Raw genomic sequence first — 13,357 nt, forward strand, 5'->3', positions numbered from 1 at the left:
TTTCCACCTCTTTTCCCCCATCTCGTCCCCAATCTGGGACCCCTCCCAGTGCTCCCAGCATTTGCTCCCTCTTTATCATTTTCCTTCTTGAATGTCCTGAACTCTCAGATGTACCTCTTTGATTTTGGCCTCCCTGGTATCTCGGATTCTTGCCTCCTGAGCCCCATTGTACCCCCTGGTTAGCTTGGTTTATGTGTGTTTGGAGTGACCTCTCCCTTTCCTTTGTTCCCTCTGCTGAGCCACTAAGCTTGCTGCTCCCTATTGTTTACTTGGCCCTCAGGCTCCCCTGTCAGCCCTTGCTCTCCCTGGTTTATTTCTTTGGTCTCCAAATCCTGCTTTGCTCTCCTTAGAGCCCTTTGATCTTAATTCACCTCATGAACTCTGTTGGTTGTTCAAGAAAGGCCTTCCCTGTCCACACTCTCCCTTGACCTCCTCCCCCCACGCTCCGTTCCTGTGGTGGAGGACGAAGAGGATGGCAGTGCCTGCTTGAGGTGAACCCCCTCCCTCCTGTTTCCCTTGGGTCGTGGTATCATGGAACGACCCATCCTTGGGTCTGCAGTGATCTCACTCCTGGATTTTTTTTTTCCTTCCTTTTTGGCCTATTGAAAACACCCTCAGCTTGACATAAGAGTGGTCACAGGTTGACATAGAGTGGTCACGGTATTTATTAGGTCACTTACGTTTTCATTTTCTGTGTCTGTCTCTTGCCTGCTTTCCTCTGCCTTTGGCCAAAAACTGTTCTCTCTTTCATGGTGGATGGTTGGATTTTATTTCACTGAGCAAATGTCTTTCTGTGTATTGTAGTGTTTTTACAGGTTTTTTGTCAGTTTATATTTTCCTAGTCAATCTCTCCTCCTCACCCTTGTTCTTATGTATTATATCTTTGGACCTGACCTATTCTCTCAGTCTTTTAATTGAGGAATTGATGCATAATTTAATTAAGCTGAATCCTTTAGATTCTTAATTTAATACTTCTTAAGACTAATTTAATATTTTGTTGTAGCCAGACTGAAAGACTGTGTCTGCATTTGATAATGATTTTCCTCGGGGATCCTAATGTATATGGAACAGGACGTGTATTTTGTATTTTTTGATATGCTGCTTATCAGATACCAGTTATGATGGACATTTAAATTTTTTTTTCATTATGATAGAAGGTTATGAATTATTTCTTTCAGTAGTGTCAGTATAAGTTGGAAGGTGCTTTTGAAAGCTAACAGCTTTTATATAGCTATCTGGAAGAGTAATTTCCTTTCCAAGGCATTTTCCTAGTGCTAAAAGCAAACAAACAAACAAACAGAAACACCCCAGATGGTGAGCGTGTGGGGCTGCATAGCGGAACACATCTCACCGCAGCAGACAAAGTGTCTTTGTTTTAAATAACCAGTGTTTGACGGTGCCAGTAATCGTGTTCTCTCCCTCCACCTTCCCAAGGTCACCTTGGATCTTCAGAACAGCACTGAAAAGTTTGGGGGGTTTCTGCGCTCTGCCTTGGACGTTCTCTCTCAGATCCTAGAGTTGGCAACACTGCAGGACATCGGGAAGGTTTGTGTTTCATCTCTTCTCATTGAGTGGAGTGCCTCTGGGGATGGAACTCCGCTGCCCAGGGAACAGCTTGGGGAGAAGCTTTCATGACCCCCCACTGCTTATGTCATAGCACCTGAATCTGATTCTTGTCTTAGCCTCAAGTTGGGGGGAGTTCTCTTTGTATTCTCTTTTCAGTTTTTTAAATGTACATTAGCTTAGACCCAGTTTATTCTAGAAAATTGGTGGATTTAAAACTACACTGAGTCCTTTTTTTTCTTATTTGACCTTTGCAAGTGGAAAGAGCAAAAACAGACTTAGTGAGAGTGTATGACTTGCTGCTTTGGTGCCTTAGGAAGCAGCAAAGCTGGGGTTGGCACTCACGTTCTTTGGTTCCAAGTCCAGTAATCTCCCTCCGCCACCCCCATTTTATAAGGAAATGTTCAAACATAGAGGAGAGTTAAAAGAATTGTGTGGTAAACGCCTTATCGTGTGTTCACGACCCAGGTTCCACAGTTAAGGTTTCAATGGATTTGCTTTATTGTGTGTATATCCAGCTACTGGGATATCTTGTTTTCTAATGAATTTCAAAGTGAGTTACAGATAGCCCTGCCTTTAAACATGTGTCTCTCTTGAGTGAAATACATTGTCTGATGAAGTTCATTTGTTTTCATTTCTTTAAATCTTTTTCTTATCTTGATATGCACAGAAACTTATCTAGTTTTAATCATTATACACATTATTTTATATTTCTTCTCTCAGTTATTCCTTGTGCTTATTCCACGTGTCAGTTTACTGCATGCATTTGTTGTTTTCAAGGCTATCTGGTGTTCTACTCCGCTAATACTCAATTATTGTCCCCTCAAAGTGAAACTTGTCCAAGCTTTTAGTAACATCACCTTCTCGGTGAGACCTGCCTGGCCATTCTATCTAAGATTGCGTCTCTCCGTACACCACATTCTCTTCCCCTGTTCATTTCTCTCTCTGACCATAGCGTCATCCAACATACTCTTTCCTCATTTTACTTCTTTGACTTTTCTTGCCCATAGTAGTGGCTGGGAGATAGTAGGCATTCGCTGCACATTTGTTGAATGAACAGTAGGTGTTCTTGTTAAAAGTCAGTTTCTGAGGCACTTCTCATATATAGTGTCTCATTTATCCTGCAGCCATGCTATAAGGGAGCTGCCATTAGCCTGTTTTACTCCATGAATTGAACCTGAAAGATGTGACTTTCTCAGGGCCGGATAAGTTAGTGGCAGAGCTGGGATTTAAATCCCACAGCCTTTCAGATCTACCAATTTTGCCTCTAAATCACTGCTCTTGGGGCCTGCGCAGTGGCATAGTGGTTAAGTTTGCATGCTCTGCTTCGGCGGCCTGGGGTTCTCAGGTTTGGATCCCGGGCGTGGACCTACACACCGTTCCTCAAGCCATGCTGTGGCAGCGTCCCACATACAAAATAGAGGAAGATGGGCACAGATATTAGCTCAGCGACAATCTTCCTCAAGGAAAAAGAGGAAGATTGGCAATAGATGTTAGTTCAGGGCTGATCTTGCTCACCAAAAAAGAAAAAAAAAAATCACTGCTCTTACTAAGAGGTCTTCAGTGGCCTGTGGCCTCTCTGTGTAACTCATTTTAGCAAAATAGTATAACATGTTTTAAATTCGGATGTTAGGTATACTGAAATAAAAAACATCTAAATGGGATTTTTAAAATAATAAAATTTTCTTTTTTCTTGTACTTCAGATGACCTTGTAACTTGTTTTTATATGTTTTGATTTTTTTGTATGCGGTTTCTTTTTTTTTTACCTTTTTATTGTGACCATCACACATACGTAGAAGTAGTTGTTTTTTAGTTGCATTCAGTAAATTTATCAAAAGCTACATTTATTCAAATATATGAAAGTAAAAAACTAACAGTTCACAATCTAAGGAAGATTGACGTTAGGTGGTCTTCATATTCCTGAAATTGGGGGTGTGGTTATGTTTCTTTTTTTAAAAGGTATGTATAGTAACTTCATCTCTGAAAATCCTTATATCTGGGACAAAAGTAACTAGATTATGCCGCATCTTATCCTGTTACCTGGGTCTTTGTAGATAAAGGTGGTTTTGCTTACTTCTCATTTCCTATTTTTCTGAGTTCATCTGTTTTGCTGTTTTGTGGCAAAGGCCCATTTTAGCTCCAATTTTGGCTTTCCTTAGATCCCTTTGTTCGTACTTCAGAAGCCTCTCCTGCTTAACTGCTGAATCTTCATTCCTAGTGTTTTGGATGAAGGTACATGGGGTAGAATCTCTCATGGTCCTTCTTTGTACTTGGCCACTTGCTGTTTGTGAGGAGTCTCCTTAGCTGATCACAGTGCACGGCAAGGTTTGAGATCCCTTCCTGCTGCATGGCATTGCTGGGCCGGGTGGAAAGATGTCCAGATGCTCAGGTGGCCAGATCAGGTTTTAGATCCACACCCTGCTATTTGTGATTTTGTTATGATTGAGGCAGTGGGAGCCTCCGTGTTCCTCAAGAAGCAGCTTTGCCACTGCGCATAATTCTGGACATGTGCTGGCATCAGCACCAAGGGTCTGAGCCACACTTAGAGCTTGGAAGAGGTGAGTGCGGCCTGGCAAAATGTGGGAGCAAGTTTTCCTCAGATTTCTGTGAGCCTAACTGGGTATTACAGATAAAGGCAAAGACAGATTTTGGAATAAAAAGTAGAATAGTTTTGTTTGTTTTTCTAAATACCAACATTAGAAATGAAACATAATCATAATTTCACATTTTTGACAGATACTTGTCTTATTTTTCTGCTCTTTTAGACCTTGTTTATTCCATACTCAATTTTTACATAATCGAAATTTATTGTGTGGAAGTATTTTGGGGGCATTATTTCATATACATTTTTGCGAGTAACTCCTTATCACTCCCATATCATATGTTTCCTCTGGCTTCTTTGAAGATTTTACTGGTTTTGAATAATTTGATTTTGATGTATCTTTCCTTATGTTTCTTGTACCTGGGTTTGTTGAACTTCTTAGATCTGTGGTTTATAGTTTTTTTTGAAGTTTGGGAAATTTTTGGCCATTATTTCTTCAAATATTTTTTTTGCCCCTGCCCACTCCTTTTTCTTCTCTCCTAAGGGGAGTCTAATTACCTGCATATTTGGTTGCTTAAAGTTGTCCCATAGCTCACTGATGTGCTCTTCAATTTTTTGATTGTTTTATCTCTGTATTTCATTTTGTATGGTCTGCATTGCTATGTCTTCAAGTTCTCTAATCTTTTCTTCTGCAGTGTCTAATCTGATATTAATCCTATCCAGTGTATATTTCATCACCAACATTGTAGTTTTTATCTTTAAAAGTCTGATTTGAATCTTTTTATCTCCTATATCTCTAATTAATTTTTTGAGCACATAGAATACAGTTGTAATAACTTTTAACGTCCTTTCTGCTAATTTTAAAATCCTGTCTTTCTGAGTGGTTTTTGATTGATTGATTATACTCCTTATTATGCATCATGTATTCCTGCCTATTTGTATGCCTTGTAATCTTTGATCAGATGTTAGACCTTGTGAATTTTACTTTGTTGGGTGCTAGGCGTTTTTGTATTCCTGTAAATCTTTTTTGTGTGTGAGGAAGATTGGCCCTTATCGAACATCTGTTGCCAATCTTCCTCTTTTTGCTTGAGGAAGACTGTCCCTGAGCTAACATCCGTGCCCATCTTCCTCCATTTTGCATATGGGATGCCGCCACAGCATGGCTTGATGAGCGGTGTGGAGGTCCGCACTTGGGATCCGAACCTGTGAACCCCAGGCTACCGAAGCGGAGCACCAAACTTAACCACTGTGCCCCCCTGTAAATTTTCTTGAGCTTTATTCTGAGATACAGTTAAGTTATATGGAAATAGTTTACTCTTGAGTCTTTCTTTTATGATGTTAGATGGTTGGAGCAGTGCTTAGTTTAGGGCTAATTATTCCCACCACTGAGGCAAGAACTTCCTGGGTACTCTACCCAGTCTGGCTGTTGAGAACAGTAACCTTTACCAGCCCTGTGTGAGCACAAGCATTGCTCCTTCTAACCCTTTCTGATGATTTTTCCCTGCCTGTGGGTAGTTTCCTCACACACGCTTATTGATCAGTTCCCTGCTGAATACTCAGGGGTCCTTCCCCAGATCTCCAGGGTTTTCTCTGCGCAGCTCTCTCCTCTCTGTTTCTCTGTCCTGTGAACCCTCACTGTCTCAGTTTCCCTGGGCTCTCAGCTCCACCTCAACTCGTGGTGTCCCCTGGGCTCTGCTCTGTCCATCTTCCTTGTGCCATGACCTGGAAAGTCTTAGGGCAGTGAGCTGGGGCAGTCATAGGGCTCACCTCATTTGTTTCACATCTCATGGGGTCACTCTTCTTCAGTCCCTGATGTTCAGTGTCTCGGAACCGTGGTTTCATATATTGTATCTGGGTTCTTTTTGTGGTTTGGGTGAAGGGTAAATCTGGTCCCTCTTACCTCGTTTTGGCCAGGAGTGGAAGTCTCTCCATAATATATTATATGTTAACATTTGTGCCAGGGACATGTGTCTCTGTTACCCTGTATACTCTCAGAAGGCCACTAACAGCATTCTTCTCTCAGCTATTTTCAGTGCCTGTTGCAGTTTCTGGTGCATACCAACCATCCATACATGTTTGTTAAGAGAGAGGGTCCTTTGTTAGACAAATTTGTGATTTGAGAGGCTCTAGTTGTAATTCTTTCAGTTAGCATATATTAGATATCTGCTATGAGCTAGTGAAAACAAAAGGTGACATGACAAATTCAACCCTGCAAAGTACCACCTTGAACGTTTAGACTCTAATTTTAGAGTAAATCAGTATTTTAAAAATATATGATCCTTGAGTATTTGAAACCATCGAAAGTTTATTGCTTTTTAGTACGGGAAATTATATCAAACAAATGAAGTGAGAGACATCTTCAGTCTAGTTGGTGTGATTTTCAGCCAAGCTGATGAGAGCAGTGGCTGGTGACTAGGGAGGTAGTGAGGAGGTGTGTGTTGATATGGAATGCCTGGACTGGTGGTGTCCTGAGAGTTCGTGTCTTCGTCCTTCTTGATTCTTAAAGAGGATATCAGACCCCTTAGATCTCATTTTTGAGGATGGTAAAAGTAATTTGTGACAATAGTCAAGTGAAGGCAGTCATTTTGGTCATTTTTGCAGATTGCTGTAAGACACTTCTAGGACTTTTTGTAGTAAATCACACATAATGTATTATGTATTACATTCAGCTGAACATCTGCAGGGGCTCCAAGATGCAGGACTTTTGACTCCTTTGTACACTCTGAATTCCTGCACTGAGAACAGGGCTGGATGCTGAGTGGATGGTAGACACGTGATGAATGATTGCTGAAGCTTGAGACAAGGAATGAATGAATATATAAATGCATGGAAGAATGGTTGAAATATAGCTACTTAGGTTTCAATACTTTTTATTGACTTTCTCTGTTCACAATGATAAATTGAAAACCTTCCTCTCATTTTCCTCTGATGTTTACTAATATACACAATTTAAATGGAAGCTGTCTTTTGTCTGTGATTTCTGTCTAGGATTCACAACAATAGTAAGTCTTCTGTGAGTCAGTTACTTTAATGTCTTACTACGTACTCTTTCCCAGTGTGTTGAAGAGATTTTGGGATACCTGAAATCATGCTTCAATCGAGAACCAATGATGGCGACTGTGTGTGTTCAACAGGTAACAAAGTAGTTTCCTGTGCTTTTCTTTTAAGCCCTTTACTTCAGACAGGATGATATAGTGCTACTTGTCATTTAGAAGGTGGTGCTGGTGGTGTGTCCAGCAGCCCCATCTGTCAGTCCTTTGCTCACTCCTTATTGGGCCAAAGGGATCCTCTTCCCTCACTCTTCTGGAGGAGGAGGCCTCGTCACCGTGGAGGGCAGAGGATATTAGAAGTTCTGCTGGACTCTCATTACTTAACTGTTGTCTTAGTATCCCTCCAGGTTTTTGTGTAGAATACTCAGTCTCATTTAAAATCACAGAGAGACTTAAAACTACAAGGGTTCTCGTTTAAGGTATAAACAGCACTTCACAACAGCAGTCTCATAAGATATTAATAGTGCTTCTCAACAAGAATTTCACAATGAATTTTTGCTAACATATCTAGTTATTTATAGATGGATTTGATATTTGTGTGGGAGATTCTTAAAGTGTTGCTCATGCTACATTAAGTCAAATGTTGATGGCTTCACTTCTTTCCCTCTAGTTGTTGAAGACTCTCTTTGGGACAAACTTGGCCTCCCAGTTTGATGGCTTATCTTCTAACCCCAGCAAGTCCCAAGGCCGAGCACAGCGCCTTGGCTCTTCCAGCGTGAGGCCAGGCTTGTACCACTACTGCTTCATGGCTCCGTACACCCACTTCACCCAGGCCTTAGCTGACGCCAGCCTGAGGAACATGGTGCAGGCAGAGCAGGACCACGACACCTCAGGGTAACAGTGCGCCTGTCCTGGCTGTGGCAGTAGTGTCCGGAACCCATCTTTGGTAGAAACACGAAGGAGCAAGCAGTGAATAATTTATAAAACATAAAAATAAATTAGCCAACATCTTCTAATAGTCGTCTACTGTGTTCAAAGAATTCTAGAAAATTTGGTTGCTGCAAAGATGCTGAAGGCATGGCCCTGCCTTCAAAGAAGTGTGTGGTCCAGTGAGTGAGATGGGATCTGGGAGATTATACCATCTCAGAGTGGCTGAGCTGGAGGAAGAGGAATACCAAGTGGGCTCCCTGTGAAGCAGCCAGCTCTCGCTGCCAAATGGTCTCAACAAGCCAGAACGGCCATATGTAATGTCCTCATGTATTTGAAGCACGTTATTATTTCCCCGTGCTCATAAATGACTTTTTCCTTTATAGTGAGGTGGTTTGTGTAGGTGGCACTTTTTGGGTCTATAACTAAGGGGAAAGACCAGCTTCCACATGGCACAGTGGTGCTGGTATGTAAAGGTATTTGGGGGGCATAGAAGAGTCTTGGATAATATTACTTTGTATTTTGTAACTTTATGGCTAAAAGTCTCTTCATGTAAATTTATGGTTGTGTGTTTGATGCCTAGAATACAGTAGTTGTTTCTTAAATTACCTTAATTATTAGCAGATGTTTGAAGTATTGCTCGGTATGGTAACAATAGAATTCCTTGTTTTTCCTTTGATAGATATAGTGATAAAACAGGTGCAGTTAAAATGGTGGAGTCAGGAACCAAGGAAAAAGCCCATATTCTGGGCTTTATGTTGATGACGCGCTTACTGAATATCCAGGTCTCGGGAACAAGGCTCTTTAAATGCTTTGTTCACTCGTAGGGGTATAAAAAAAAACAAGCAAGTGTGAATGTGTGTACTACTGTCATTTAATTTTGTATGTATTTCTTAAAAAGAGAAGTGTGTAATTGATGTAAATATTTAAAGACACTTTTTTCTAAGAAAATCAAGTGATATTTTCTAAATCACTGAATCTGTCTAATGACTGTCACCTTTCTAGCCCCACTACAGACTGGGCTGAGTGGTGAGTTTCCTGTAGCAGAGGAAAGCTTTGTGTTGAGTAGCCTGCTCCAGGTGACAAGACTTGACGGCTGTCAGTCAACTGTAAACTCTCAGTTTACTGTAATTCTCTTCATTAAAAGAAGAGCATGATGCCGCTACATTGAGTGGCCATGAAAGTTCTTTCTGACTTTGAAGTGTTCTGCTTCTGTGAAGATGCATTAGTTTGACCTGGGGTATAGTTGAGTACACAGGAGAGTATTTAAGGGTATTCTTTGCTCGCCTTTTTTTTTCTATCCGGCAGGTGGTTTGATGTACTCCAGAAAGTGTCTACCCAACTGAAGACAAACCTCACAAGTGTCACAAAGAACCGTGCAGATAAGGTAAACGGGAGCCAGCAGGTGAACGCGTGGCTGCTTTAATACTTGAAGGAAAATCGAGCTTGAGACTTTTCAGGTTGGTTGCTTGAAGCTTTTAGTTGAAGACTCACTCATGGATTCTTTCTTTCTTTTTTTCTTGTAGAATGCTATTCATAATCACATTCGTTTATTTGAACCTCTTGTTATAAAAGCTTTAAAACAGTACACAACAACAACGTCTGTGCAGTTACAGAAGCAGGTTTTGGATTTATTGGCACAGCTGGTTCAGTTACGAGTTAATTACTGTCTTCTGGATTCAGATCAGGTTTGTCACTTTTATCTTTCATCTACCTTACCTGTTCTTAATTTAATAAAAATTATCTTAAAAAGACACTGAAATCTACCTTAAAGAAATGTACAGTTTGTTTTTTCCCCACCGTTGCTGCCTCTAATCTGTTTCATGCACTAGTTGATGCAGAATGCCTGGCACATACAGGCCTCAGCAAGCGTTGGAATCCTCACCCGAGCCCTCCTCAGTCTGTATTAGGCTGTGTTAGGGTTAGCCTTTACAAATTTGCCAAAGGTTTTTCCCATTCCCTCACCTTCCCCTGCTCCATGGTAATTTCAATTTAAATTGTGAGATGTAATTAAGATTTATTGTTTTGGAGGACATTTTTGTAAAATCCAGAGACCTATTTTAAACAGATTATCAGTTATGATTTTCACTTTCAAGCAGTCTAAGGTTAGCTCACCTCTTTAAAAAGGAATGTGATCTAACGAGACAGTAACTGGTATCTGTGCTCCTGGAGTCCCTCATGGGTGGCTGTCTGACCTGGCACAAGTATTTGCACTCACTTTCATCAGGTGGGACTCTCAGCTGCCCACCCTCCTCATGGGGTTGCCGCTCTGGGGAGTTGTACAGCTTTGTGATGCAAATTCTCTTAAAGGCAGGTAAATTCACTACAGATAAAGTTGTCTTTAAGTCATCAAAATGTGACTGTCATTTTTGGACTGTGATCTTGGGTTACTTTCCTATGTGAGGTAAGAAATTTTTTGAGTTAGGAATACTACAATTTTCCATTTCCTTCTAGACATAAATGTGTCTATAGATACTGTCAGCACCGTCACTCACCTTAAAGGATCTGTTTCCCCAGGAGAAAGAAGGAAACACGTTTAAGATGCTGATTTCCCCACAAGTGGTATTGAGGGGGTTTAACTTCTGATGAAAGAGGGCTTGAAGGGGGCGCTTTGCCTTGGCTGGACATTTTCACTCATATTTCTTTTGCTCCAGTTATCAGAAGAAAATTGTCTGAAAGGTCCTTTTCCTCCTTTGGGGAAGACACTCACTGGGGGATGTTATTTTCTTTCCTCTGACACAAGGCAGAAGGCTGGGTGAGGAGAAGCCCTTGCCCGAAGCGGTGGGCTGGAGAAGGAGGCAGGCGCATGGGGTGCGTGACAGGAGCGTATGGAATGAGGGGGCTTCCGGGGCTTCCCGGGAAGAAGCCTCAGCTCCAAGGGGAAACCAGAGCCATTGATTCGAGAACACATCAAAGACTGCAGTCCACGTTTTCCTCACATTTCCCCAGTTCTGACTCATCATAGGTAGTAACTGTTTTTCTCATTTGATAGTTGTAGACAGGTCTCTTTTGGGGCTATCTTTAGTAGACAAAGAAAACAAACAACTCCCCACTCTAGCATAGAATCGTCAGATAGACTTGACTTTTATCAAATTCTTTCTTTAGTCATTCTACATAGAGCCTTTTCTCAAAAATGGAATAATTTTTGTTGCTTTCTTCTGTCTTTCTAAACTCTCCACTCCGTACTTACACGTTGAGAGAAGATAGATAGCCTCAGCGTTCTGCCCGCGTGCTTGTCTCTGCAGATGGTTGAATTCCTCTGTAGCTTGTGCTTCTTCTGGGTCCCAGCACTTTCCACCTCATTCCAACAAAGCAATTCCCAGCAACCTCCTATTGGCAGCATTAGGTTTTTCTTGCTGTGGATGCTCTCACCTCACCTTTGTTCTAATTTGCTTTTATCACTCATGCCGTTTCTCCCCAGTTCTTAGGATTCAGTATAGTGACAGTTTTTATGAACAAGGATGGAAAACTAGAACAGGTAGACTGTTGAACTCAATTCAGGTGTGATTTATTGAGTACCTGCTGTGTGTCTGTATCATGCCCAGGGGCTAGAAGAAAACAGTGGAGTGGAGATGAAAGTTCCATGCTTCAGGTTGGAGAAAGCAGATGAATGCTTGGAACAGAGTTTGATGTAAAACTGGCTCTATCCTGTCCTAACATACTGCCTGTGCTCGTCAAGGCCGTCTCTCACTACTCAGCACCCCCTCAGTATCGGGCTCCTTTGAATGTCAGGGTGTGGGAGGGAGAAGATCGACTAATTTGGGCATTTTAGTACTAAACCAGTTTCAGGAAATCTGTGCTGCTTGGTTTGCCATGCACTGGAACAAACGAGTCCCCCAGATGTGTCTAGAGGGTACTGCCTGATGTCTCCTGGAATTTATTATTTGTTTTTCCAAAGAGGTCTCACCTCAGGGTTCAGTGAGTGTGTTTAAAGAGATTTCTGGAAGTGTCCTGAAATTATCTAGTCTGACAGTAGAATACGTTTGAGTTCTTGTATACAAACAAATTTATCTACTGTCAGGAAACTTGTTAAAAATTTACAGAAATAACTGGAAAGAAAAGTAAAGTAGTTTGCACATTTTAATTATTGATGTGAAGGTTTTATTTTCCTGCCTATAGGTGTTTATTGGATTTGTGCTGAAGCAGTTTGAATACATTGAAGTGGGCCAGTTCAGGTAATAACATTTCATTATTTTAAATTTCTTGTCTTTGTCACGTACTTACGTGTAGTTTTAGATTATTTAAATGAACATTTACTTTAAAGGATTGTTAGGCGTTTTTGCTAGGTATTTTTTTTAATGGAAACCTGATTAACATGCTGTGCATTTTTGTTTCTTTTAAAAGTTAATAAGTATCTGAAGACTTGCTTAGAAGTAGTTTTGCATCTGATAATCACATATGTTGTTAGTTTTCATTTCGTGTTTCAAAGCATTTAATTATGATAATTGCTAAAAGAAATCTCATCTGATGGAACACTAATTTTTGTAAATCTTCTTAGATAAAACATTTTTTAGATATGGTTATCTTAGTAAATAATTATTATGCACTTCACTTGTATTAATTGTAGTGTTTCCTTGCTAGAAAGTAAGGTTTTAATATTTCCTCCTATGCCAGCTATAGGTATATAATGATTGAAAATTAAAATTCTTTAGTTTCTCAACTACTGAATGAATAGTTAGGGAAATGTGCAGAAGGAAAGTGTTCTGAGCGCCCTTTGGGTCTGGAGACCGTTCCTTATTCTAGTTAAGCCACATGTTGACTGTGACTGGAGGCAAGTTACTTTTTCTCCTTTTAGTCTCAATGTCTTCAACTGTGGAGTGAAGGGGCAGAAGGAGAACTAAGATTGTACCTCTGGGTATCCAGTGCTGTTGGGTGCTTTCTCGAGCTCTGCCTTAGCCCTGCCAACTGCCCAACCTCTCCAAGTGGGCGGGGTGGACGTCCTTGATAGACCGGAAAGCGTGATGATGTTGGGACTAAATTAGATCACTAAGGCTCCTTTAGCTTAATGTGCACTCTCTCCCCGCCTCACTCTCTCCCTTTCTCTCACTTGATCTCTCTCAACTTTGAATCATGAGTAATTTCATGTTGTTTATATTGGTTATGTTTCTTAATTTTAAAAGAAAGTATCTAAATGGATGTTTTTGTTTCTAGGGAATCAGAGGCAATTATTCCGAACATCTTTTTCTTCCTGGTATTACTATCTTATGAACGCTATCATTCGAAACAGATCATTGGAATTCCTAAAATCATTCAGCTCTGTGATGGCATCATGGCCAGTGGGAGGAAGGCTGTGACACATGGTAACGGGACCTGTCTTTCACTGTGGTCCTCAGT

The 13,357-nt window shown here is 40.9% G+C and overlaps 1 protein-coding gene across 4 annotated transcripts in view; it reads left to right on the plus strand.

The window, feature by feature from the left end:
• HTT (huntingtin) overlaps positions 1-13,357 on the plus strand; it is a 154,784-nt gene that overhangs the window by 71,990 nt on the left and 69,437 nt on the right. For all 4 annotated transcript variants that reach the window (XM_058546620.1, XM_058546621.1, XM_058546623.1 and 1 more), the window contains 7 exons: positions 1,435-1,545; positions 7,163-7,240; positions 7,767-7,990; positions 9,332-9,410; positions 9,550-9,711; positions 12,143-12,198; positions 13,175-13,323. In XM_058546620.1, the coding sequence (XP_058402603.1) occupies positions 1,435-1,545; positions 7,163-7,240; positions 7,767-7,990; positions 9,332-9,410; positions 9,550-9,711; positions 12,143-12,198; positions 13,175-13,323 (859 nt within the window). The remainder of the gene's footprint in view (positions 1-1,434; positions 1,546-7,162; positions 7,241-7,766; positions 7,991-9,331; positions 9,411-9,549; positions 9,712-12,142; positions 12,199-13,174; positions 13,324-13,357) is intronic.

This window comes from Diceros bicornis, chromosome 8, assembly GCF_020826845.1.
Source record: "Diceros bicornis minor isolate mBicDic1 chromosome 8, mDicBic1.mat.cur, whole genome shotgun sequence".
Classification (NCBI taxonomy): Eukaryota; Metazoa; Chordata; class Mammalia; order Perissodactyla; family Rhinocerotidae; genus Diceros; species Diceros bicornis.